This window comes from Metopolophium dirhodum, chromosome 5 (assembly GCF_019925205.1).
Source record: "Metopolophium dirhodum isolate CAU chromosome 5, ASM1992520v1, whole genome shotgun sequence".
In the NCBI taxonomy this organism is placed as follows: domain Eukaryota; kingdom Metazoa; phylum Arthropoda; class Insecta; order Hemiptera; family Aphididae; genus Metopolophium; species Metopolophium dirhodum.
The window spans coordinates 4,158,603-4,186,389 of record NC_083564.1 but is presented as its reverse complement, the minus strand read 5'-3'; the positions used below and the strand labels follow the sequence as shown (position 1 = coordinate 4,186,389).

Genomic DNA, 27,787 nt, shown 5'->3' with positions numbered 1-27,787 from the left:
TTAACAAAAGCAGACTATTTTTCAGGGCGTGAAAGTTTTTCTTGTATGACATGTTTTTTACTAAAAATGCACTAGCTCTAACGCCCTTAACCAATATATTATTTTATTACAGGAAAGCGAAAGAAAAACTTACAATCCTCGTAGCTTCTGCAAAGTTTATACAATGGATCAACAACTTTTGAATACTGGTGAGCAGAAGGATATGGCTGAATTTTTTATTGACCTTGTATCTAAGCTTGAAGAAATGACACCGGAATTAAAAACACTTGTTAAGACTCTATTTGGAGGTGTAATTAGCAACAATGTTGTTTCATTGGTTAGTATAATTATGATGCATTTTTATATTATTGACAATAAATTAACAAAAGTTACATAGTATCTAATAAAATGTTAGTGAAGTCACTTAATACTTATTAACGGGCATATACATTTTGTATGTATTTAGAAAAATAGATTTATTTCTCCTCCTTAGATTATAAAATATGCTAATTTTTTCACTGAAATAAAAATAATAACGAAAATTGAAACTTTGTTCGGAGGACGTAGCGGTGTCTCCGTCTACTCTTACAAACGCATAACATAGTTTGTACATTTTAAGATGCTCTTAACTTGTTTTAAAATTAAAGTATATAATAAAAACATATGACATTCATCAAAAAATATTTTTACTTCTAAATTTGAGGATAGGTGGTTAATTCACTCTAAAATTACACATAACAGAGTGAAATGAATTATTCAGAACATCCAATTTTCTATGTTATGAGTTTGTAAGACGGAGACAACATATGCGGTTTTGGTGTCAACTCTTAATATTATCCTATTTATAATTTATTTTAATTTATTATTAATATTATTATTATTATTATATTAAAAATAAATTATAAATCTCAAATATTAAAAAGGTGGACTAGTTGGTACCACTCTGCTGTACAGTAGTTGTCAAGCATGTCATTGTAATTGATCTGTAATATTCTAAATCAATGATACAAATTGTATACAAACAATGATTCTAAGCGAAGATGTTGTGTCATCCTAGTATACTTGTATAAATAATCAAATTTAATAGTTACAAAAAGTTTTAAAAAAAACAAAAATATCTCTTTATTATAAATAGGTAAACTTTTTCTTTTTCTTTGAGGTAGAAAAACTTGTTGGGAACCTTCTATTAAAATTTCTATTTTTAGCTATGAAATGAAACACTTATGAATTTCTAATGGAAATTTAGTTGGTACATTTTCAAAATGTTGATAAAAATTGACAACATTTTAACTTAAAATGCATATAAAGAATAATTGTGCCTATGTATATTTAATATTTTTGAACTTCCGTTATTGAAACTTATAAGGAAGCTTACATTCATTTTTCAAGCTTTTTTACTAATTAAAAAAATTTTTATTGAGAATAATTAAACAAAAAATTTACAATATTTTTAAAATGTCTCAAAGCTACATCTATCTCAAAAATAATTAATATTTCGAAATGTTACCATTTATGTAAAATGCTAATATAAATATTTGGTGACAATTTTAAGGGTCTACAGTCATTAATTTATGGGTTACGATAAAAAAATAAAATTGATTTTTGTTTTTCTTGATGCCTTCTAAAACTACTTGGAATTTTCAATTTTGACCACTCAAAAGTACTAGGTAATTAGATTCACTTCTTTATTAGTAAGATGCTGATCTCGGAAATCTGAACATTGTGTCTACCCCAAATGTTGAAATACAAACATTTTTTTGCTCCGCTCAGAATCTAAAATAAACAGTATAAACTGTTCATTACATAATTTTTTTTTATAGTCCTCTATAAATTAATTTTTTATTGTTTATAAAATATATTGTATTCTTGAAAAATTACAGTCTATATAGTATAATTAGCTAGTACCTAATAAATAATTAGTAACTAATCTTAAGAAAGTTATATCTTGATATTCAATTTAAAATATTTAGGACTGTGACCATGTAAGTAGAACTTTAGAAGAGTTTTATACTGTAAGATGTCAAGTAGCTGACATGAGAAATTTGTATGAGTCTCTTGATGAAGTTACATTAAAAGATACTTTAGATGGAGATAATATGTATACATGTTCTCAGTGTGAAAAGAAAGTTCGTGCAGAAAAAAGGTAATTAAACTTTAAACGTCATTATATTTTTATTTTATTGAATGTTAATGCATTTAACATTTCAGAGCTTGTTTCAAAAAATTACCACAAATTCTTTGCTTTAATACAATGAGATATACATTTAATATGGTGACTATGATGAAAGAAAAAGTGAACACCCACTTTTCATTTCCTATGATACTTGACATGTCTGGTTATGTTGAAAAACATTTGATGCCTCAGCATTATCTTGAAGAAAAAGAAATGAATGAAAACAAAGGAACTGAGCGATTGGAAGAAAACTATCAATATGAACTTATTGGTGTCACAGTTCATACAGGGACAGCAGATGGTGGTCATTATTATAGCTTTATACGAAACCGAGAACGTACAAATAAGTCTCAAACTCCAAGTACTGATCAATGGTATTTATTCAATGATGCAGAAGTAAAATTGTTTGATGCTAGCCAATTAGCAGCTGAATGTTTTGGTGGAGAAATGACAGTAATACATATTTAAACTTACATTATTTTCCATTTAAACATTAATCACATTTTTCATTCCAGAGTAAAACCTATGATTCAGTAACAGACAAGTACATGGACTTGAGTTTTGAAAAAACAAACAGTGCTTATATGTTATTTTATGAACTTGTTAAGCCAACTGATCCAGAAATTGAAGAGCATAATATTTCTAATGATATAGAAATATGCCCACCAATAAAATTGAGTAGTGAATTAGAAGGTTGGATTTGGAGGGATAATAGACAATTTTTACAAGATAAAAATATATTTGAAAGTGCTTATTTTCAGTAAGTTGTTTGTTTACTTAGCAAACTATGATTATGTTTAATATTGATTAATATTGATTTTTTTAAAGATTTATGTGGCAAATATGTGCATTTATTCCACAATCTTTAGAAGATACGGAAGAATTAGCTGAACTTGCTACAAAATTAACTTCAGCTTTTTTTTTGGAAACTTATATACATGCTAAAGAACGAGTAAGTATTTTTATTTATCATGGGCTTTAATTTTTTTATCATCATATTATGTTGAATTTTAATTTTTTAGTCTACTATAATGCAATGGACAGAATTGCTGACAAAGCAGTTCAGTGCTTCACAATCTGGTTCTGAATGGTTTCTGCAACAAATGAGTGTTGATGGATGGTGGCCACTTAAAATTTTTATTAAATGTCCAAATCAAATAATACGACAGACATTTCTTAAGTTGTGTATACATGTAATTCAGCAAACTAGGTAATAATAATTAATAAAAAATATTTTTAGTATTTAACAATTTATTTGAACTCATAACTAGAGCACGGAGTTGTTTGCAACTGCATATTTTCTGATTTTCATAATTTTGTGTATAACCTTTATGAATCATATTAATGAATAATTAGAATTCATTATGAATATGTTATTTTACATATTTTTGCATAGTTGACCGTAGTTCGATATTTTTATGAAATTGTATATTTATTGGTTATTACATAATATTATTTCAATGAAATGTATGCAAAAAACATATTATCAGCCTTTGAGTGGAGAAATAATATACAAGCTATCACAATTAACTTTAAGGATATAAAAGTTTAAAAGCTTATAAAATGTTAAGTTTTTAAAATTAATTTGAAGAAAAAATTCATGTTATTCCTGGTCCTGAATTCTAAAGGGTCAATTTTAAAAACAAAATGAAATGGTATTTTTTCTAAAAGTATCACGAAAAAAATGAATATAGCATTATTATGCAATTGCAAAGTGGTTCAACTTGATGAACTTTCTGAAGTTCCAGTATACTACTTAAAGTTAATATTTTGAAAAGTAACTGAGTAATTTAAAGTACAAACATTATTTATTTTATCAATATTTATATTTCAATGAGTTTTAATAAATAATCATATATATTCTCGTATTTATTGTATAATATTTAAAAATTTGGGGCCAATAATTTTATTAGCAAGTAAAGCATTCTTTTGCAATAAATCATTCTAGCATAGGAAAAATTTAATAATCTTTGTTTAATGTAAATTTGTACTATCTTTAACTTGTTAAATTATTAATAGAAACTTCTAAAAATATTAAGCTTATTTAAATATGCTCTAACAACTTCATTTGATATTAAATGATGATTTTCAATTTACATACATTTGTCTATGAGCGAACAGGAGTCATAGCTTCAGCTTTTTTAAAAATAAAGAACAAAAAAAGCACTACCTATGTCTACTAAATTATCATTTGTACTTCCTTAATTTTTAAAAAGAAGGTTAAAATTTCAAATTATTTCAAAATTAATTATGCTAAAATTTGTTTATTTACAATAACTTTTTTGTACCGGTTAACATTTAAATTTCTTAAATATTAGTATTATTAGTATTTAACTTTTATTGCATATTGTTATATGACATTTTAATACTTTTTGTACATATAAATCTATACTCTGCTTATAATGATTCTTATTTATTTAATTGTAACTTCATTGCACACTTGTTAAATATAGATTACAATGAAATATTAATTATAAATAATATTGTATTTATTTTAGGCCATATGTTTGTTTTTTCAATAATACTTTTATGAATGATGATAAAAGTGAATATATGAAACCATGTGTATCATGTCTTACTTCATTTATACGTACAGTAGTATCTTTAGTAAGTATTTTTTTGTTATTGCTGAATCAAAACTATATTTTAAATCACTAAATTATATTTTCATATTTTAGATGGAACAAAATATCAAAAATTGTATTCGTAATATGACTGAATATTTTTCGATGTTACATGAATTTAGTAAACTAGGTGATGAAGAAAGTAAATTTCTTATAGCTATTCAATGTATTACGACAGTTGTAAACTTTTACTTGGGCTTAAAAGGACATGAATTTGTAAGTTAAACATCAATATTTATAGGACATATTAAATAAAGTTTATAATTCATAGAGTGACAATCCTAATAATATTAATGGAGCTGACTGTGAGGAAGAAGAAGAAGAAACAATTCCAATGTCAACAGCAGATCGAAACAAGCCACCTTTATCTCTTGAAAAATTAATTGCTCTTGTAGTTTCATTGGTAGAAAAATCAAGAAATATTAGTGGTCAATTAGAGCTATCAGATAATGATTTATATGTTTTACAAGGAATGAAGGTAACTTTTAGTATTCAATTATTTATAATAATATACATAATCTTTCAAATACTGCGACAAAAATGTTGGGGATCACATAAGAACTTATGTAATACCCACAATTTTTGTCACACAACATTTGAAAGACCCTATATGTTTATGACCACGGACTAAGATATAGAAAATAGGACACCGTCATGCCGACAGGAGTCTTGAATAGTATATCATTTGTAAATCATATTTGAAAAACTGGTGTATTCACTTTTTAGTCATTTAAATTTTTTACAAATTTGTACTAGGACTCAAGAGGAATTTAAAGTAATAACTGTAAAAACATATCTAATACAACCACAGCATGTTACACAATATCATTTTATGAGTTATGACACCACTAGATTTACCACAGTCCCCTGCGATTAGTTTTTCATTGACATATCCTGACCACCCAAAGGTCTATCCATTTCCATTCTTCTTTATCTTAGTCTGTGTTACAAAATATTATATTTATCTAACAATAAAATATTATTTTAGGGATTTCCATTCATAATTCAACAAGTTAAAGATAATACAAATTTACATATGACTAAAAATCTTATATTTTCTCTCTGCCGGAATGATTCATCACAAAAGAATGCTTTACTCGCCAATGAAATTATCAGTCAAATTTTAAATATTATCCAAAAAAATGTTAATAATTCTGAAGTAAGAGTATTTATTTAAATTAATTGAAATATTAATATTGATAAAATAAATTATGTTTGTACTTTAGATTACTCAGCCATTTTTCAAAATGTTAACTTTACTATCTGAAGGTAGCGTCAGTGGTAATGGTGGATTACCATCTTTTACTGAATTTATATTAAGACTTTTGTGGCAGTCTACTGAAAATGGGCCTCAAGTAGCATTGGAATGGCTTGGTCTCCAAGTGCCTCGTAATAAGCAGGTATCTGCTTGGGTACTTAACGGTATGGACACATGGGTTGAACGATTTTTATTATCACACGGAAATGCTCGAGTTCGCTCAGGTAAATATATTGCTCTGCAGTATTTAAATTATTAATTATGATAATAATATTTGGTATGTTCAGTATTATTATGTTTAGAGTATTGTACATTTTGCCAAAAAAATTTACTATGGATAATATTTTAGCTTAAATGTAATTTGATCTATATGGATAAATATGTCTAACAAGATTTTTGGCTAAAAAAAACATTAACTTATTTAGATTTGAAGTCGAAAGAAAAAGCTTATTAATTAAAAAATCATTTATTTATTAAATTTGTTTATGTTAATTTTACTAATCATTTTACACAGATGAAGTACTTCAAAAGTTTAATCATTATGTAATTTAAAAAAACTGAGACATTTTTACTATTAATTATAGAACTAAAACAAGAATAATTAGAATGATATTAGTTTTTAAGGTATTCCCTTATTTGTAACATCAACTTTGATTCACAACATTCTATTTTTGATTACTTTTTTTGTGAACATGTTAACTAACTAAACATGTGTTATAATTATATTTTTAGTATTTTTGTCTTTCGCATAATACAAATATAGAGTACAAGTTAAAAGATGTATTTTTTTGTATATCTTATAATAAAGTAGTGAATATACTGAATAAATTATTAGTAGGTCAGCTACCTTGGGTTACCTAATAACTAAAGAGGATATACTCAAACAAAAATTAATTGGAGATCATCAACTTTTTAACTAAATTAATCAGACCCTTGATATTAGTATAAAATATTTAGTTGAAAACTTACTGAAACAATTACTAAATTATTTGATGCATATTATAACTTATTTTGCAATTATTAATTAAAATTTACTTTTCAGCTGCTAGTATGTTATTAGTATCATTGGTTCCAAATACTCAGTTTCGACAAGCATATAGATCAGCAAGGGGCATGTGTACATTACAAAAAGAAGTTTTACTGGCTTCAGATGCAAAGGAAACACTGCATGAAATATTCAAATTTCTTTTAAACCTCTTGAAAATGGCTAAAGAGTATACAGATACTACTCAACATGGATCATCTAAACTAACTGCCTACTTTGTTTTGCTCAATTATTTTTTGATATCAAGAACAGAAAAATTGATGGTAAACATTTTAATACATTTTTTATTATTTTTTATGGCGATCAAAATATTCTGACAATATTAAAAAATACAAAAGGTAAAATTGAAAAACCGTTTTAAAATTTGAGTTGAGTGAGGAATATAATGGTGATATATTGGTTTTACAATGTGTTTGTTTTGTAACTCATCGCATTTTGGAGCTAGCTTACTCCAATTTTTAATCTAATCTTCAGAAAGTAATGTTTATTAAGACTTAATAATTTTATTAATTTATACCTTTGTGCAGAATTGTTCATAATATAGAATTTAAGTTTAACACATCCATTAGTCATCATTGTGACTTAAATAGGTATATTACATAATGGATAACACTTAAAACTTACTGAAAAGCAGAAACAATGATGTTTTTTTTTATGCAGATAATTTTGAAATGATTATTAGTTTTAATTTCAAATACATTTTAACAACTAATATTGATTTATATAGCTTAAGTATAAATTAAAAAAATATATATATATATATATATTAAATATTTTCAGTTTGGACCACATTTAGTTGAACTTTGGCAATTATTTCATCCTAAACTTTCTGAACCAGCCATATCAGTACATCATAACAAACAAAGCTTATTGATGTTATTCTATAATGTTTTGTCTGACTGTATAGAAAATGTGCAAATACTTGTTCAAGATCCATACTTTGTGAAAAATATAGCATTCAATTATATATTGTAAGTAATTTAAAGAAGAATGTACAATGTAAGAATAGGAAAATTCATCATTTCATGAGGATCTTTTTTTAGAGCTGATCATGATGACCAAGAAGTGGTAATTTTCAATCGAACCATGTTACCAGCATATTATGGCCTTTTAAGAATATGTTGTCAACATTCTAGAATATTTTCTAGACAATTAGCTGGGCATCAAAATATAAGTTGGGCTTTTAAGAATATTTCTCCTCACCCTACTCAATATGCAGCTGTAAGATAATTAATTATTGTAATTTTTTTTTGTACTTGTTTTAATTATTTTTATATTTGTACAATTATTTAGGCTGTTGATGAGTTATTTAAACTATTACAACTATTTATTAAAAAATTTCCCGATTCAACTGATCAAGAAATAGCTGAAATAAACCAATACAGAAAAGAAACAATACAATTATATGTATCAAACTTAGATGGAAAAGCTGGCTGGGGCACTTTAATTCCAGTTGCCAAAATTCTTTTAGAAAATGATGAGGATAAATTATTTTTTATTCATAACCGTGGTTTAGAAATGTGTTTTGAAGTAATAATTTAAATTTTCAACTAATAATTAAATATTTTTATAAAATTAATAAATTATTGGTATTTTAGGGTTTTCAAACATTACACAATATGTATCATGAAGCTACTGCTTGCCACGTATCTGGTGACTTAGTTGATATGCTTGCTTTAATTGTTGATATCACAAAGTGTTTACAAAAAACTCACGAACAAAACAAATTGGCTGAAAAAGAAACACCACGTACTGTAATATTGACATATAAAGAATGGCCTGATTTGTTAAGAAAATTGGTTACGTTACTCAATACATACACTCCTAAAGAAATGAGACAATCAGTATTAGGTAATATTAATTAGCCAATATGTATTTTATTTATTTGGTTTTATTAAATTAAATAAAAATCTACAAAACTTAAAATTATTTATTTATTAGTAGAAAATAAAATTTGTATTCTAATATAAAATACATAATTTTATATCTGTCAATAATATTTTTATAAATTTTTTTTTTTTTTTTTAATTGATCTTGAGCCTGGCAGCTGAGGTCATTAGCTAATTTTAGTTTAACTGTAGGTTATTAAGTCGGTAGGGGGAGGAACTCGTGTGTGTTTTATATTATTATTAGTTATTAGTACAGTAGACTCCAGGTATAGTTATCACATTGGTGCAGATAGTGTTAGTTCAATTAAGCAACATTTTACATAACAATATAATTTATTTTACTTTCTTAACCATAATTATCTTATGAAATCAATGAGGGTTAATTCTCAACCATTATTAGCATTTATTTTATAATATACAGATAAGCTATTGTTAATCTTGGATTATAGAAAGTAGCTAATTGCATTTAACCGCTTTCAATAAAACAATAGTATAGCTTATCTGTATATTATAAAATCAATGTTATTAGTAATTACAACTTACTGTAAATATTATAAACATGTAATAAAAAATTTAATTTTGTTTTATTCTATAATTATTTTTTTAGATCTACTAAAAGTACTTGTTGTATTAATGCCAATTGAAGTTATTAATGTACTTCAACCAATATTGACACATTGTCATGCTGTTTGTATGGACAGTAATAATGGTATGCCCATTGGTCCATATTTTCCACGTCGCGGACATAAAGTGCCCATGCTTAGTTTGAAATCAAATACTAGGCCCATTAGACCCATGGTTCAAATGGCCTTAACACATAACCAATTAGACTTGACTAAAGTAAGAATAATATTTCAAACAAATTTAATTTTAGCAAGTATGCTAATTGTTTTAATTATTTTAGGGATGTGATCCTCATTACGATACAGAATTATCTGCATTTTATGCACCATATCACGATTTTATTGATGTGATGTGCCGAACTGCTGTTAATAATGACTGTTTGACTGAACCTCTAGTAGCACTAAATGCAATGATTGGATATGAATCTATTCCATTGCATCATACTTATTTTCCAAAGTTTTGGCTAGATGTGCATAATATGAATGTAAGTATATACTTAAAAATTAAAACAATTTTAATAATTTTAAATGATTGTTTTTTACAGGGGTCTAACTTACCATATTTGAGATTGTTATCTAAAAATAATTACTTTGTGGATTATTTGGAATCTACACTTATTGAGGAACGTCTTAGTTTGAATAATGATGTTATATATGATTTTGTCAGAACTTTTTTTCCTGAGGTAATTTAAATGCATAGTTATAACAATTCACTATTATTTTGGGATTAAAGTATGTATGTATGTATATATATTTATATTTTTTTATTTTAATTTTAACAGATGGCTGCTAGTGTACTATCACATCACACTTTTGAATTATTGGAGAGTGTTATATTTAATTTGCCGAATGACTTGGAGAAATTAGGTGAATTAGAAACTGAAAAAAGGATGCTGTCTAATCTAAGGGCTTTGAGAGTTTGCTCCTTAGTCAAACCTCCTGTGCAAGAACTTAAGGTAGTTTTAAGCAATATTAAAATGGCAGCTCAAAAACTATTAGACAAAATCTGTCCTTCATCTTCAGGTAATCAAATATATGTTATTATTATTATTTATAGGCTAGTTATAAAATTAAAAATATATTTAAAACTTTTAAAGGTACAAAATATATCAAATGTCATATGATGTATGTTAATACGTGTAATATTTCAATAACAATGTTGTCATTATTCGGTACTTTGTTTTATTTCACAATAACATTAAATTGTTTTTTTAATCAAGTTAGAATTCAAAATTAAACATTTTTTCTGTGGAGTGGCCTTATATATAAATATATGAAATTATATTTTAAGACATCTGGCATTTAGTTTAAGCTAAAAATGTATAAAAACTAGGCTTCTTCATCGATATCGTTTTGAATTGCACAATATTGAATCGCGATATCAAAAAAAAAATGTAGTTATTGATATTCCGATATCTCTACAACTATCATGATGTTTGTGTCAATATTATTATTATTAATATAATATCAATATTATGTCAATACTCAAATACTCAATTGACTAGGTACTAGGTAGTAACTAATGGGTATTATATTAACAATTAAAATCAGTTTAGCTTGCTGTACATCGATTATTGATATCGTTGACGAAGCCTTATAAAAACCAAAAAGAATAATTTTTCTAAGCCATAATAAATTAGTTAATTTACACTTTTTATTATGTAGTTTTCTTTATACATGAAACGACATTACAATTTTAGTTTTATATTTATATTTAATTATTATTATATTTATTATAACAATATTTTAAAATATATTTCTCTCAACATAAATTGATAAATTGGTTACAAACTATTTAATGAATTATTTGTTACAAACTATATAAAGTAAATGTCCTATAAATAAATTAGGTGTATAATATAAAAAGTTATTAATACCTGTTGTTAGTGGTGTATCTAGGATTTTTTTTTAGAGGGATGTCACCAATATACAAAAATAGGTATATAACTACGTATAAATTAAAATGGTTAAATAAAAACAATCGACCAATCAAGATATTATTATAACAACATTAAGTATAATTTCATACTTGATTAAAAATTATTTATAGGGAGGTGTCATATCCCCCAAACACCCTCTTGAATACGCCACTGCTTGTCATAATGACTTGAACAGTTTTACAATTTATTTTTTTCCACATAGTACATAGTTATTGCCATAATTACAAATCTGCCCTTAGGTCAAATAAAATTTATACTTAGAATTTGTTGTTTAATTAATGTAAGTTTATAAAAATAAATCATTGTAATACAAATTTTTATTTGTGATTAGGTGAAAATGATCTAGATGAAACCGATGAGAAAGATGAAGATGAACAGTTGTCATTATTACGTAGTATTGAAACTACTGCTGCCGAATTTATAGATGCTATTCCCCTACCAAAACATGAAAATTTGCCTAGCGACTTGGAAGATAAAGACATTGCTGGGCCACCAGATAAGACTTAATACAGGTTTTTTTCTGTAGGTTTAAAAAACGCTGCTAGTCTTTCTAAACAAAACTGGATTATAAATTTTTTTTAATGAATTCATGTTTTTTTTTTTATAAAAAAAAAACATTTATTTGTGATCTCTAAAATGTTGCAAAGTTTTGTTTTTTTTTTTTATTCAATCGACTATTTTGTAAAGCCAATAATTGTTGGATTCGTTATTTTTATCAATTACTCTTGGATTTTATGTGGATAAATTCCATCATTTCCCTACTTTAATTCTATTCAATAATTGTTTAAAAAATAATAATTTTAGTGAAATTTAAATAAAAAGTAATATGTTTTTATTATGTAATTATTAATTAATATTATTTATATCAATGAAAGAACTTTCTAGACTTTCTAATCATAATTTTTAGATTAGTTTTTTTTACAGGGAAATATTGTTTTTCTATTATCATATTGTACATATTATAAAAATAAAATTGAGTCTTAATGAGTTGTAATTGTATATATTGAAAATTAATACAACTGTAAATGGAATGAAAATGTCTATATAAATGTACAAAAAAAAAATAATAATAAAAGCAAAAAAGACTTAATTTAAACTACTTAAGCTCTAAGAACTAACAAATTGTAAGAGTTTTTTGATCCTGTGAACCATGACTTGTACAAAACTATCTTCTGACTTGTCCTGTAACAAATTATAAATATTCATTAAACTTAACAATTTTTTTTTTATTATTATTGAATTTAAAACAAGCCGTCTAAACAAATTGTATTCTAAAAAAATGTTTCATGATGAACAAAAGTACAAAACTCTGAATTTGTAATTTGTATGCACACAATCATCTCATTTTAGATTGTGAGTGGAGTGTGGTGTGGAATTTGGTTTTTTAATATATATATTTTAATTTGTTTGTTTGCCATTAGGTTTCTTTTATTAGCAAATTGGACCTAGTTGGTAAAGTAGATAATGCCCAATTCTTTTAAAATAATATTGTAATTCAAAAACCACAAATAAAAGCAGACTTAAAATATTCAGTAAATACTAAATATTTTATATTCTATACTACACAACACATGCCAGTATGGTGTTCTCTATTTTCTATTAATGTAATTATTTCATAGATATTTACTTCATTTGTTGCATAAAGTTTTTCAAGAAATGCTTCATTCAACACTTTCACCAATCCCTGTCTTAATTCTTTTAATTCATCAGGTGTTACACCATCTTCATCATCTTGGTTTGAACTTCCTGATCCTAATTGATCAATTAACAAGAATTAATCAATTTTAATAATTTTTGTTATATAATAAAATACACTTACTGTTTAATCCTTTAGGACGATGAACATGTTGAACAGGACTTTGCATAAAATAATAATCTGTGTGAGCCCACAAAATATACAGACATACTTCCACTATTTGTTTACATAGTATACGTTGAGTTTGGTCATCAATATCCTTATTTTCTATCTCAGTTTCATTGTTACTTTCACCAAATAACTAAAATAAAACAAAATAAAGTAAAACTGAACACGATAATAATAAACTTGTAATATGAAAGCTAGGTCACTCAAATGTGAGACTTCCTATTCATGTACAGTAGATTGTTGATTATACCCATAAATCGGGACCCAGGGGGTTAATAATCAAGCAATAATTAAAAATAACATAGTAACATAATAACCAGGGCTTGTAACTTCATGCATAAATAAGCATGCATTCAGCACTGAAAATTTTCAAAATATGTAAAATGTAAAAAAATTATGAACAAATTTTAAAATAAATCTATAAATTTAAAAAAATTCAAATTTCGCTACAAAATTTTGCAAACAGCCCGCAACTGTTTTTTTCTTTTAGCACTGTTTAAATAAAACATGAATAATGTGTACGGTACCTATACCTCACACGAAAACACTTAAACAGGAAATTGAACGGACGAACGCATACAACTCTTGCAAGTTAACTCATCAGCGAGTGCAAGAAAACTATACTGTACCAACGTACAAAATTATAAATGCGGGTTGGTGAGAAGCTGCCACTTTGTAAGGTAGAGGATGGTAGTGGTAGTGATAACATTATTTCCGCGGTACTTTGTAAAATCTAAATAGGTATGTACTAGGACACTAGGGAGTCACACACTCACTGAATAAAAATAAATCAAAACACTATAATTTTGTAAACGGGAAACTAAATAAAAAACAAAAAACTTTTCAAATATTTGTCTAAAAAATATTTTTATGAAATAATATGCACTAACAACTGTAAAAAATAGACTATGCCAAAAATACTATTACACCCAAAACATGCAATATCAAACTTCATATTATTATTACTACTGTTATGAAACGGATTTGTATTTCAGTTAGCATGTTTTCCTGTGTAGCAAAAAAAAAACATGCAGATGCATGAACTTACGAACCCTGATAATAACATAACTAAGGAACATAATCTCAATTTCATCTTTCAAATAAAAAGTATTATAAAATACAGAATATTCTTTATTCATGTTGTAAAAAAAAAACAGTGGGCACAAAGTTTGACTACTAGATATAAAGTCGGTATTTACTTTATTCTTAAATATATTTAAAATGTATAAAATATGTATAGTTACTTGAATAGGTGATTTTCTATTTTCAGTTCTAGCTTTAGTGTTAAATTGCATGAAATAATGTTCAACAGTTTGAACCATTATTGTGACAATTGTGCCCATTGACAAAACGTTACCAGGATTCAAATCACCTAAAAGAAATAAGTATAAATTATAATATATTAATAAAATAAATGAAAAAAATAATAAGCGCTAATTATATACCATGAGAAGTAATGCTAAATGGATCAGTGTACACAGAAACATCCAAAATCCTTCTTTTAAATTTCTGACCACTAGTAGCCCATCCACCATCCATTAAATTTGATACATAATTTAATAAGTTTAATGTTATCTAATAGATATAATCATAAAACATTTTCAATTAATAATACTATTATAATTAATATAAGCTTCATTTGGATTTACTTACTCTCAAATATAAAGTAACATTTGTTTCACCATCATTTGGACTCGATTCTTCAGAACATTTTTTACGTATTGCTCGTATTATGGATAAATTAACAGAAAATCGTATTAAAGTTCTTTGCATTAACACACTATAATGATAAAATAATCCAGCAATATCCTTGTCACCACTTGAATTTATTTCTGAACTTGTATCTATTAACATTTTACAATAAATAAATTTAATTAAATTAATCAGATATTAAGCAATTTAAAAATATATTATCTAAAGGGGCCTTTCAATTTTTTGTGACAAGTGGCAGAGATTATGATGATACATTGTTATGTAACACCCACCAATGTTGTCATATATATTAAAATTTAAGTGAACTTGTAACTTTTTAATCGCAAATAAATATGGTACCTAATATCCATAAAGGTTTTATTTATACAAAGATTAAAGAATATTTATATTTATATTTACCATCATTAGTAACATTAACAAACAAAGATGTTAATTGATAAAGTTCTTTAAGATACCATTGCTCACACAATGGTGCTGAATTAGTAAGAGCAATCGTCACCGTATCGCGATGACTAATCAAATAATAAACAACCTAAAAGACAGTTTAAATTAAAATTATATTTTTATATTTACAATTAAAACGTTACTTGGAGAATAGAAGTCATATTTTGATTTCCTAGTGTACTTATAACTGTTTGACATAAACACATTGCTGGTGAACATATCATCATATATCGATCACCTTCATCCGGCATAAATTCTTTCATAGAACGTTTGAAACTATTAAACACATGCAAAATAATATAAATGTAAAAAGAAAATGTTAACAATATTTACAAATTTATTTTACAATTAAAATAAAATATTAAATAAGAAAGAATATAAATAATTCTAATTCTATATTTTAGTTTAAATTAATGATTTAAATTATTTACATAATTTACAATCAATGTTTACTTTTTAAGCAAATACAATTAAGTTTCTGAATAAATACTTTAAGTGATCACTTTATTAGAATTCAATATATCTAATATCTATATTCAATTAGGTACATTATGATAATTTTATTTAATTACCTTGTTTCAAAATTTGGATGAGCATCAATTGCCTTCATTGATGACAAACATGCTATAGCTTGATGATTAAGTAATGCATCAGCACCAGTTGTATAAGTTGCAATTTTATTCAAAAGACTCTAAAGTATTAAATATTATAAAAAAATGAAGTACAAAAGTTATTAAATATAAATTTACCATTTTATTTTCATATACATAAATGGGTTTCAGGGTTTTATTTTTTGCTGAAATCAAATCTTTGAGTTCTAAATCCGATTCTAAAAGGCTAGATATAATGCATTTAAGATAACCTTGATTAGATATATAACTTATAAGTTTAGGATTGATATCTATTAAAAGTTCACATAATGTATATGATAGTACCTAAAACAATTAAAACATCAATTATTCTTTAAATGTACTATTACAATTTACTAGGCTTCTTCAAAGATATCGATATTGCAAACTTTTTTTCGGTAATATAGAGATATTGATACTTGAAATAATATTGTACAACATTGAATACATCGTAATCAAAATTAATTTTTAATTTTTAATTAATGGTCCCAAGCCATTGGGTATTCGAGTTACCAGAAACCAACTGATTTTAACCCCAAAATACTTGTATAATATATTTTAAAAACTATTTTTTATAGTTATCAATAATTTGGAATATCGATACTTAAATTTGTTTTCAATATCACACTAAACAAAACAATATTGATAACAAAAATATATCGTTAAAGAAACCTACAATTTACTATTAAATGTACATAAAATGATAAATACTTTGCATATATCATGACCAGATGTTAAGTCAACACAAATTACTTCCAAAATTCTTTCACTTAAATATTGGTCAAAATTTAAAGACTTAATGAACTTAATGGACTCGGAATCAAGAATCTGTTTATCTGTAGAAGTAAATATGATACTTTTTTGTTTGAAGTTTCCATTAGTTAGTGTCCGACTGTTAGTGGCCAAAAGATTAATCAATGCTATTAACGACGAATATAAGCTTGCTCGTAATTTTTGAGAACCTAAATAATTATTATTAATAATAGCATATTATTAATATTTTATAACATAAATGTACCTGATTGTTGAATACATTTAAGTATATTTTGAAGCATGCTAGAATAAACACTAGACTGTCCAGTAACAAATGACCCTAAGTTAAGGTCAGGATTCACAACGCATAGCTCCAAATGTTGGTCAATGGTATTTTTCAAATTTATCAACAAAAGTAATTGGGAATTTGTTATAAGCGTAGATAAATCTGACATTTGTGGATAACGAATCACCTAAAATAATAATACAAAATTGACTTAGACATAAATAATATTATAAAAATATTGGACTTTTTATTATAAGCTCCTACTCACACAACAGCCATAGGCTTGCTATAGCCCTAGGCTTTAGTGGGTAAACCAGTATTGTAATATCAACATCTGTTTAATAATTATTAGTGAAATAGTTATTATTATTATTATATTTACATATAAATTAAAAATATGAAAATAAGTTTCTATTTGTGAAAATTAGTTAAAATAAAAGCTGAAATTTACAGCATATTGCATTAATCTAGAATAGGTTATTTTGGCTAAAAATATCATTTCTGTCCTTGATATAATAAGGTTTGATTTTATCTATAAATAAATGAAAAGGAACCACTAACTGTGTACCCCTAAAACACAATCTATGCATTTGTTTATTTATTATAGCAAAAATATCAAAGGGGTTTTTTATTTTTACAATGTTACATACAAATCATATTTGATACATTTTAGATTCTGAGTGAATACGTATTGGTTTACAATGTGTTTTTTTTAAATTTTATTTTTTTGTGTCTGTCATCACCTTTTAGCACAGAAAAAATGCATAAATTTTCTTCAACAGTATCTTTTCTGATAGGAAAGTGAATCTAGTTGGAACTTGGGGGGGTCAAAAATAAAAATGTTCCAGTAGTTTTCAAAAGCGCTGTGAAAAACAAAAGAAAAATTAAGGAAAAACAGGAATTTTTACACAAAATATGTTTTCGAGAAAATCGATTTTGATTTTTGGTATAACTCTAAAACGTATGATTGTCGATACATGAAATTTTCACTGGTTGTTTACAATTGCATTTTCTATACACGATAAAATTTTTAAAATATTTTGATTAGTTTTGAACTGTATAGGAACATTTTCAGTTTCCAATTTTATTAGTATTTCTTTCTATAGATGTCAATAAAGCTTTATTTGTTGAGTAAAAAAGCTTGAAAATGTAATACAAGGCTCCTACTATATTGTTACAATAGCAGTTGAAAAATATTAAAATACATATTCACAATTTTTTTTATAAGCATTTAAAGTTCAAATTTTGACAAAATGTATCAAATTTAAAATTTAATTATTTTTTTGTAGTTAAAAATGTATAAAATGTTCAACTTTTATACTAAGGATTGAAATGAAGATTCCATGTAAATAGATTATATATAAATTACTTTATTCGCAATAATATCATCAAATATACTTGGTAATATACTTATATCATAGTCTGACTGACCGTTTTCGCTCAGACTGGTTTTTCTTATACAAAGATATTATATCAATGAATTCAAATTTGTGACCCACTTGTAAACTACTGTACAACAGAACGACATCCTCTAACTTACCTACCTTTTTATACTATAAGTATACATGGAAACTTCAGTCTGGGAATAAAGTCAGGTTTGAAAAAAATTGGACAAAAAGTCTGTACTAGTTTTTTTAGTGTGACAAAATATCCAAAATTGAAAATTATTCACAAAATTAATTAAAATATAATATATTCAATTTTCTTATACAATATTGTATTTGATTTTTATTCCTTATACCCTATACAAATATACAATTGTCAAGCATAAAAAGTCAACATATAACAGAAATCCACTAGTTAGGTTAGGTATATCAATCTGATGTTTAAATTGTCAGTACCTAGATCTATACTCCGGCCACTGAGAGAGTGCTACCCGGCGGCGACCAAAACTTGTCCGATCTTGCGCATTCCCACCACTAAATCTGCCCATACGCTGGCCGCCGTCAAGCCTGGCCGCCGCCACAACTATATGGTAGAGCGGGAGAAATTTGGGTATGAGAACGGGGAGCTTGGTCATTTGGATGTGCCAACGAGTAGCACTCTCTCGGTGGCCGGAGTATACAGTTTATCTACCATAACTCAAACGATTATTTATAGGCTATAATCAATATTATTATCAGAAATAAGATCGTACATTTTTAAATTTGGCCAATACATTTGTACTGACTATTGACACGGCTCTAGCCCCTGCGTTTTCTCCTCGACTATACATACTGTCACTTTGCCCCAAGTGGGATAATATTGAGGTTAATATGATAAGATCACAGCGGCTTAATGTTACGTGTCCTACAGTCCGGCACGGGTTCAAATCCTGAATCGTGCGTATTTTTTTTCATTTTATTTTTGATATCTCTCCCAAGATAAGTACTTTTTTACCCGACAGTAAAAATAATTAAGACTGAACAATTACCATGTACATATGTGGTTAGGTTAGCTCTGATACATGGTCTTATAAATAAAGATATTAATGCCAGTGAAAAACTTATTACAATTTAATGAAATGATTGATTATTATTATAAGTTATTTTACCTTGCTTTGTAGCGATACCAAAAGATCAATTACAAATGTGAAACGTTGTTGAAATTCCATAGACGGCAAGTTAGCCATACTGAATATAACAGCAGTCAATTGATGCCAGGCATCAAAATATTTTACCATACAACTAACTTGAAGGCGCTTATCATTAATTCTTACAGCATACGCTAATAACTCCTAAAATATAATATACATTTAAATAATTATTTGTTAAATACCAACAAGTTGAAATAAATGTTACTCACTTGAATTTCTTGGAGCAAACTAGCTCTAACTGTCGAAGAACTATCAATTGATTTTAATTCATTCATCAATATTGAATGCAACTGCTTAACATCTATTAATGGAACTTTACCAGCAATTTCACACTCACTCAATAACTGAAAAAGAATTAGAATTACACACTGTTAATATCAAAAAATATATAATAATATAAATTACCTGATTAATAAGTTTTGATTCAAGATATTTTAGTTCGGGCATATCATCAAAAGTTGTTTCAAATTCAAGGTCCACAATTTCTAACAAGCTCAGTAACTTTTTACCATCGTCTTTACCATCGTCTTGATCTATTTAAACAAATTAAGTATAAATTAATATATTTAGCTAAATTATCATTTTTATTATATTACCATGGTCTCTAGTTAATGTTGAATGATCAAATAAATTGATGGATGATTGGGATTGCAATAATTCTGATCCAGGAACACTTTAAAATGTTTCATTATATTTATATTCTAGATTTTATAAAGAAATATAAAGTTTTAAATGTTGCTTACTTATTCTTTTTCTCAGTAGTTCCAATGAATAATAATACTAGCTTTGTCAATGTCATCAGCAAATTTTGATGCACATGCATTTTTATCTCAACAGCAATTATACGTAACAACCAATTCATTTGTATTAATTCACTACCTATTATTTAGTTAATAGTTAATAATATACAAAAAATTATTATATTATAAAAATAATTTTTAATACAACGTACAGTTCACTTTTTTGCTAGAACTTTCTGTGTAAAATGGCAATGCAGAAGCATGACGTAAGATAAAGTCACTACGTGATTTCAAATAAACCAAAACTGGTCTAGATGTTCGATTACTTGAAACTAATACATATATCAACTGATAGCATAACTCCAACAATTTTGAATGATTTTTACTAACGGCTCCATTCTTACGACTTTTCAGTGAATCATCTAGTATATCAATAATTGAGTGCAAACAGTTTCTAGGATTTCCTCCAACACCTAAAAAGTAAGCATACAATTGACATTAAATCAATATCAAAAATTTCTAAATCATTGATATCTTAACATACCAGCATTTTCAAAACAAGTCTTTTGTACATTATCTAAATTAAAACCAAGTAAATAATGTGCCAAATTTGGAGGCGAAGCATTTAAACATTGCAACAAGAGTTTTAAAATGGACTCTTTACATTTTTTTATAGTAGACATATCATTTGATTCTTCTAAAAACTAAAAATTAAAAAAAAATTATATTTATGTCACTTATAACATTTTAAACTAGAATACAATACATGTTTAAAGATTATTTTAATACCAAGATATATTTAGATAAATAGTTCGTGTATCACAAAAAAAAAAAATTGAATTATATTCTGCCAGAAAACCTTACGACACATCGAACAATATACGTACATATCTTTATTATCTTTAACCCGTCAGTGGTCGCGGCGCTCACCTCGTTATTATTTTGAGAGCCACTTATTTATTTATTACTTGATTCATCTCATATTCTTTATACCTTCAATCGAAACATGTTTAAATATACTTTTGCAAATATAATAATTTTATAGATAATTCTCGATTAGATATCGACATGCAATGTTGTTAATATCCATAAATTGAGCATTGCACTCACTCAATAGATCGACCTAATACTATTTCGTAAACTCGGAACGTTAGACCTATTTTTAAGGAGCACACAATATTCATATGCGTATACTGTATAATCAGCAAAATATTCCAGACCACTAGGGCCAAGTTGAATGATAATGATTATATTATGTATAAACAATTATAAATTAATTTTTAGTGGTGAACAATTTATAATTGAGAAAAATTGTAAGAACATTTTTTGTAAAAGATTAAAATTTAAATAATTGGTTGTTGGTTTCAATATTTTATGTTCATTGTATAATAAATAATGATGAAAAAACAACGAGGTGAGCGCAGCGCTCACTCAATACCAAGACTCTGCATAGCGATACCAACGACGGATTAAATACGACTCATGGGCATAAGTTAACTCCAAATAATTTGTTTCCGAATGAATTCAACTTATAGGTATCTCAAAACTTAATTATTATCATATAAATTATTGTTTATTATTATTTTCTATGAACAATGACATTTTTGAAATATTTAGACTTGTAAAAAACCACAAACTAATTAGTAATTACACCATTCTCTGGTATGTAAATATTGACTTATAAGTTAATAACAATAGTATAATATTATAATCTAATAAATATAATTGGGGTTTTAATCAAAAAATAATTAAAATTTTAAGCTACATTATTACTAATTCAAAAATGAATTGCTTCTAGTAATATAAATATTACAATATCCTTAGAAATAGAAGCTGACAGTGTCTACACTCTCCACTGAGAATTATTTTATTTATACAATGATTTATCATTGAATTATTTGAATTCAAATTTAACAGATCTATTACAGTGAACCTACTTTGACAAGGTACACTCAAACCCTACTATACAGCAGAGTGGTTCCTCAGATTTAATGAAGCGTAATTTAAAATCAAGATGTGGAGTTGTACCCTCTGTACCTATGTCAGATATACTATTAATAATTCCTGGGATCTAGTCAACTCAAGACAACATTCAGGACTCAGACCTCACTGAGGAGACAGCTGAAAACCACTCAATAAAAACACTGATAATTCCAATGTTGACATTGTTCCATAATAAAGTAAACTATGCTAGATCAGCGGTTCACAACCTGGGGTACGCGTACCCCTAGGGGTACGTGACATGATCTCAAGGGGTACGCGAAAAAATTGAGTAATGAAAGAAAAAGTGAAATTTAATGTAACTGAAATGGTTTGCTATTAACGAAATATTTAATAATTGTGTACTGATTACAATGTAGAGTCTGCGATTTAATGTTATTAATGCGATAAAATTATATCGTTATATTATTTATATTCAAAATTGATATTTGGGGTACGTGAAATAGTGGTGAGTGGTAAAGGGGTACGTGAATGAAAAAACGTTGAGAACCACTGTGCTAGATCATTATTACTTGTCTCATGTTCTGATGTCTATAAGTAATATAAATCTATATACATTAGATAATAGATACTATATGGTATAATACCTTTGTTGATTCTTCTTCTTCTAGACATTCCACAAATCCATGTCTAATACCAATTGTAAGTTTAGGATTAGAAGTAAAATATGATACCATATGAGACTGAGGTATCGGATAAGAAGTTATTGTCATCAGTATTCGAATTGCATGATATGCATGCTCTGGTAAATGTGTATAAGTTACAAACCTACAAACAAAAAGTTATATGTATACAAATAAAAAAACTTAAATTATAATGTTTATACTAACTTGGACAAATCAATTATATAATCTGGTTCATTTGTTGCTACATTAATACTAACAAGAGTTTTATGCAATCCAGTATATATAAGAGGTGACCCAGAAGAAATAGATGCATTTAAAAATGTTTGCTGTAGATGTAAAGCCTGTTCTAAAAGGCGTAGTACAACTAATGTTGTTTTTTCCATTGCTTCTTTACCACTAAATGAGGTATAAAGATCAAACATTTGACAGCCCGTATGCATTATATTTAAAATCTAAAAATTGATTTATCATTAAAGTAGAGAAATATTTATATAATTTATATTATAGAAAAATCTTACGGTTCTTAAAAAGTCGGAATTTGTGCACAAGTATGTCATGATATGAAAGCCAGGTGGTGGGTTGATATTAATAGTAGTATTATCGGGTAAAAAAACACTACTACCCACAAAATCCGTTTGCTGAGGTTCATATTGGTTCAAAAACTTTAATACGAGTTCCAGGCATAATCCACTTACTTCCCACTTTAAAATGATAGATTAATTAAAATATGTTAAAAAATATAAAAATGAATTTCATTTACTTTTTCATTTTGTTTTTTATAACCTCTAGAGAGACATTTCAAAAAAATATTATTTAAAACAAAATTTAAATATGGATCAAAACCAGGTGTTCGGTTATTTGAACCCAAAAGGTTTGGTACTGGCTGTTCTGTAAGAGTAGACAATAATTTCAATAAAGCAATTGTCAATGGGTATTCTTCATTGCGAGGTTCTAAATCATCTAACTCTGCCTATAATAAAACATATAATAAAAAAAAAATAAAGTAAATTACATAAACTAAAATGTTTTTAATTTAGATTGTATTTACCATTATACCACGACTTTGATAAGTACTTATAGTTGGTACAGTTACAATTATTTGAGATGCTTCAAGAGTTTGCCAAAAATTGATTGCTATTATTGATGGTGGAGGTTTAACTAATATAGAAAGTGTCAAAATTAAATCTGCCTTGAGAGAAATTCTTACTGGACATGATACAAGACCCAATAAAACTGGAAGTGTCTCCCATTCGGAACGGTCCACAAAAGTTACTTTTGACTTAACGCTTTGTTCTAAAAATAAACATTAATGACTACTAATAATATAAAATAATATGTAAATCAGTAAATCTATCTTATATTGTGTGCTACACAGGAAAGGACGACAAGTGTTTTAAGCAGAGGGTTTACCTTACTGCATAAATCACACATACTTCTTTTGTCACGCCTCTGCCGGTTTCACTGATATTATAATAATCCATAATGAATTGTTTTTATAGTTCTTGGTATCTAGCTTAGCCAAACTGTTTCATAGAACAGCACGGGAGTAACTAAACTACCATTTGTTAAATTAGACAAAACGTGCAATTACGTTCGCGTATATTAATATAACTTGGACAATATTAATTTTTTGCTGAGTGAAAAAAGTAATTGTTCAATGCTTTAACCAGCATTAAAAACCAAATTTCTGGTGTAGGCGTGACAAAATATATAAGATTTTAATAGAAAATAATGGAACAAACCTGCTACATTTCTGATTAATTTTAATACAGCTTGAAGTCCTTGTATTTCAAGAGCAGTAATACCTTTTTGATGTCCTCTTTTGTACACAGTGTCGGTTGGAGGGATATTTTCTTGTCTTAAATTTGTATAATATCTCAAAAAAGTTTTGAAAAAGTGATCCCAAGTAAGATTTGAATTAGTTGCATTAGAATGAAAGTGATTAAACACATTTTCAGCCCCAGTTTCAGTTGTTGCTAATGAGCTTAACATATTTAAATATGGTACAAATAACATGTGAGGCAACATGTCACCAGTTTGACAGATAAATCTGTATAATGAAGCTTGAAATTTTTGTGTCGTTAAAAATGATGACATCTTGATCGTTTTTAATTGTTCACGAGATGGTGGCCAATAATCCAAATTCAAGTTCAATTCTAATGGATCTTTTGCATACAATGCTGCCATCAACATTAACAATTGTTCAAAATGGTTTTCTTCACTTGCTGGAGGTTCTAATCCTTCCTAAAAATGCAATTGATTAAATAAAATTAGATCATTTAAAACATTGTTAGTATAAATTACTTGGTAATAAATTAAAATTGTATGTGCTATTTCATCTGATTTGTTTCTTATTTCTTTGACGGTATGTGGCATCATAACAATAAATTCAGTAATCAATTGATGAAATTTTTTTATCATGAATTCCTAAAAAAAAATTGTTTTTAAATTAAATAATGTGGTACAGTGTATCAGTATTTCAGAAATTTTTTATGATGATTTATAATTTATTCAATTTAATAAGACTAACACATAATATGGTTATTGGAGATATTGTATATACTGATATTGTTTTTAATAAATACAAAATGTATTATGTTGATACCATCTAGAAAACAGTAATATAATTTTCAAGTACTTTTCAGTACTCAAAATTAATTTCTTTTTTTTAAACTTTATTTTATATAAAAACGTATGATACGTACCACATAATGAAGAAATTCTGAAGGAGCAATATTTTGGTTCAAAAATCTAAATACTTTAGTATCCATAGCATTGCTAATTAATGTTTCATCAATTTTGAATAAATTTTTATCCTGAAATACATGTTGTGAAGAACGTAATTTTGAGAATGCTACAGCTAATCCAAAAGTAGCAATACTTTTCAGTTCTGGCCATTCCCAATTGTGTGAAGTAAGTTCAGTATATGCCGAAGTTAAAAATTGCTCCTTAGTATCTAAAAATTTTTTTTTTTTAATAATAAATATATCAAATAGGTGTGTTTTATTATTTGTTGAATTACCACCACTAATTTCTTGAGTATTATTCATACAACCCAAATCAATAGCATATAAAAATGAAGTCACCATAAATAAAGGTACTTTGCTAACCACTCCATGCGATTCTACATCTGGTTTTATCTTTTGCAAATGTTGTAATAAACTAAATAAAATGATATGTTAAGGATAAATAATAACACTTTAAAAGTAAATGATAGTATTTAATTGAAAATTGAAAATTGAAATGTTATAACTTACCTAATTAATTGTTGTTTTGATAATCCAAATTGAATAGAATAATAAAATACACATTCTGCTAACATTGTACGAATTTCAGTAAATAAGCTCACAACAAGTTGGTGATGTTTTGGACCACCAATTGCTTTATTTTTTTGAAGCAATTCAATTTCTTTAGTCAAATCTTTGTTCTCTAATACAACTAAATAAAAAATAAAAATTTTAAGTAAAAATACAGATAAAATTAAAATTAAGAAGTATAATTACTTAAAATATTAATAAATAATCCATCATTCATTAGTTGATCAACAAATTGGCCAAGATGTTGTGCACATGCTGGATCTACACGTGGCATCCAAGTACGACCTGTGCTTCCTTCAATGAGAAGTCTTAATGAAGATGCTAGCATACGATGAGCATTATAATACAACAATACTGCTACTAAACCTCGGCAAAGTTCTGGATATTTTGGATTTTGGTATCGAGCTATTTTTAATTAAAAAAAACATTTTTATTCATTAAATTCCTTCAAATAATATAATATATAATTTTTAGAAAAAAAATATATAATAATTATCTGCATCGTATTAATTTATAGTTTCAAATGAATTTTATATATTCTATTTAAAATCAGTGAAATAAGTGTTAAGACAGATATTCAGTTACCAGTATTTAAAAGTTCCAAAGACATGAGTTCATCTAAATCATACATATCTGAGAGAATAAGCACTTCTTCAGCCATATCTTTTGGTAATGCCAACATCTCAAATTTCTGAATTGGTTTTCCATCAGTCAAAACTTTCATTATTTGTTCTCGACTTTTAACATTTTTTGGCTAAAATTATTGGTTTTAATATAAAAATGTACGATTAAAAACGTTAAATTTACAACAACTTACTGGGTTCTTAAATACATTCAAAAAATGTGGCTTAGCAGCACGTAATATGCGTTTTAAAAATGCTACATTCGGTCTTTCATTTGTAAAAATGTTCTCCAAAACAGGTAGCAGCTCCGTATATGGTGACCACGAACTTTGTAACGATTCAGCTAATTAAAATTAAATAAACGATATTATATACATATTTAATGGAAATAAAACAAAATGGCAGGCTAGATAAATTAAAAACATAACATTTAATACAAAAATCTAAGTTTCAGCATAAAATATTTTTATATGAGTTCAATTTTACTCACTCTCCATGCTTAAGGCAGTTATAATAATAAATTTCAGCAGTTTCAACGATTATTTATTTAATCAATCAGAACATACAGAATTACAGACGACGGAATAGTTAATATTAATTTCATATTAAGTTTAAAGCATATAATAATATGTTATTACAATAATTCACTATATGAAAAGATTAAAACAACAAAAAATAAATACGG

General features: G+C 26.5%; 2 protein-coding genes across 3 annotated transcripts in view; one reads left to right on the top strand and one right to left on the bottom strand.

Annotated features, from left to right (window-relative positions):
• The window catches only part of LOC132945525 (ubiquitin carboxyl-terminal hydrolase puf), a 24,029-nt gene extending 11,280 nt beyond the window's left edge, over positions 1 to 12,749 (top strand). For both annotated transcript variants that reach the window (XM_061015301.1, XM_061015300.1), the window contains 21 exons: positions 113 to 316; positions 1,950 to 2,122; positions 2,188 to 2,605; positions 2,668 to 2,912; positions 2,981 to 3,104; positions 3,175 to 3,362; positions 4,651 to 4,759; positions 4,831 to 4,992; positions 5,048 to 5,254; positions 5,765 to 5,935; positions 6,003 to 6,258; positions 7,077 to 7,342; positions 7,860 to 8,050; positions 8,123 to 8,300; positions 8,373 to 8,609; positions 8,678 to 8,930; positions 9,576 to 9,808; positions 9,873 to 10,076; positions 10,137 to 10,274; positions 10,374 to 10,614; positions 11,863 to 12,749. In XM_061015301.1, coding sequence (XP_060871284.1) covers positions 113 to 316; positions 1,950 to 2,122; positions 2,188 to 2,605; positions 2,668 to 2,912; positions 2,981 to 3,104; positions 3,175 to 3,362; positions 4,651 to 4,759; positions 4,831 to 4,992; positions 5,048 to 5,254; positions 5,765 to 5,935; positions 6,003 to 6,258; positions 7,077 to 7,342; positions 7,860 to 8,050; positions 8,123 to 8,300; positions 8,373 to 8,609; positions 8,678 to 8,930; positions 9,576 to 9,808; positions 9,873 to 10,076; positions 10,137 to 10,274; positions 10,374 to 10,614; positions 11,863 to 12,038 — 4,374 coding nt within the window. In that variant the 3' untranslated portion in view covers positions 12,039 to 12,749. The remainder of the gene's footprint in view (positions 1 to 112; positions 317 to 1,949; positions 2,123 to 2,187; positions 2,606 to 2,667; positions 2,913 to 2,980; positions 3,105 to 3,174; positions 3,363 to 4,650; positions 4,760 to 4,830; positions 4,993 to 5,047; positions 5,255 to 5,764; positions 5,936 to 6,002; positions 6,259 to 7,076; positions 7,343 to 7,859; positions 8,051 to 8,122; positions 8,301 to 8,372; positions 8,610 to 8,677; positions 8,931 to 9,575; positions 9,809 to 9,872; positions 10,077 to 10,136; positions 10,275 to 10,373; positions 10,615 to 11,862) is intronic.
• LOC132945526 (nuclear pore complex protein Nup205-like) lies at positions 12,516 to 27,787 on the bottom strand. The gene is made up of 33 exons (XM_061015302.1): positions 27,593 to 27,787; positions 27,297 to 27,445; positions 27,065 to 27,233; positions 26,666 to 26,884; positions 26,420 to 26,600; positions 26,185 to 26,324; positions 25,868 to 26,118; positions 25,467 to 25,589; positions 24,905 to 25,406; positions 24,211 to 24,455; positions 23,923 to 24,132; positions 23,681 to 23,863; positions 23,367 to 23,614; positions 23,124 to 23,304; positions 21,080 to 21,239; positions 20,748 to 21,008; positions 20,539 to 20,674; positions 20,392 to 20,468; positions 20,201 to 20,328; positions 20,005 to 20,139; positions 19,754 to 19,936; positions 17,200 to 17,407; positions 16,893 to 17,143; positions 16,302 to 16,487; positions 16,125 to 16,243; positions 15,696 to 15,828; positions 15,508 to 15,640; positions 15,049 to 15,239; positions 14,841 to 14,970; positions 14,640 to 14,767; positions 13,351 to 13,528; positions 13,159 to 13,283; positions 12,516 to 12,713 (listed from the first exon to the last, which is right to left on the bottom strand). The coding sequence occupies exons 1-33, from the start codon at positions 27,597 to 27,599 to the stop codon at positions 12,639 to 12,641; spliced, it is 5,745 nt and encodes a 1,914-aa protein (XP_060871285.1). The 5' UTR covers positions 27,600 to 27,787; the 3' UTR covers positions 12,516 to 12,638.

Bases quoted from the DNA above. Each gene is read 5' to 3' on its own strand.
- LOC132945526 (XM_061015302.1), bottom strand. The intron at 19,937-20,004 runs GTGAGTAACATT...ATTATATTTTAG, and splicing joins GTTTGCTCCAAGAAATTCAA to GAGTTATTAGCGTATGCTGT. The intron at 15,829-16,124 runs GTAATTAAATAA...TGTGTTTAATAG, and splicing joins CATCCAAATTTTGAAACAAG to TTTCAAACGTTCTATGAAAG.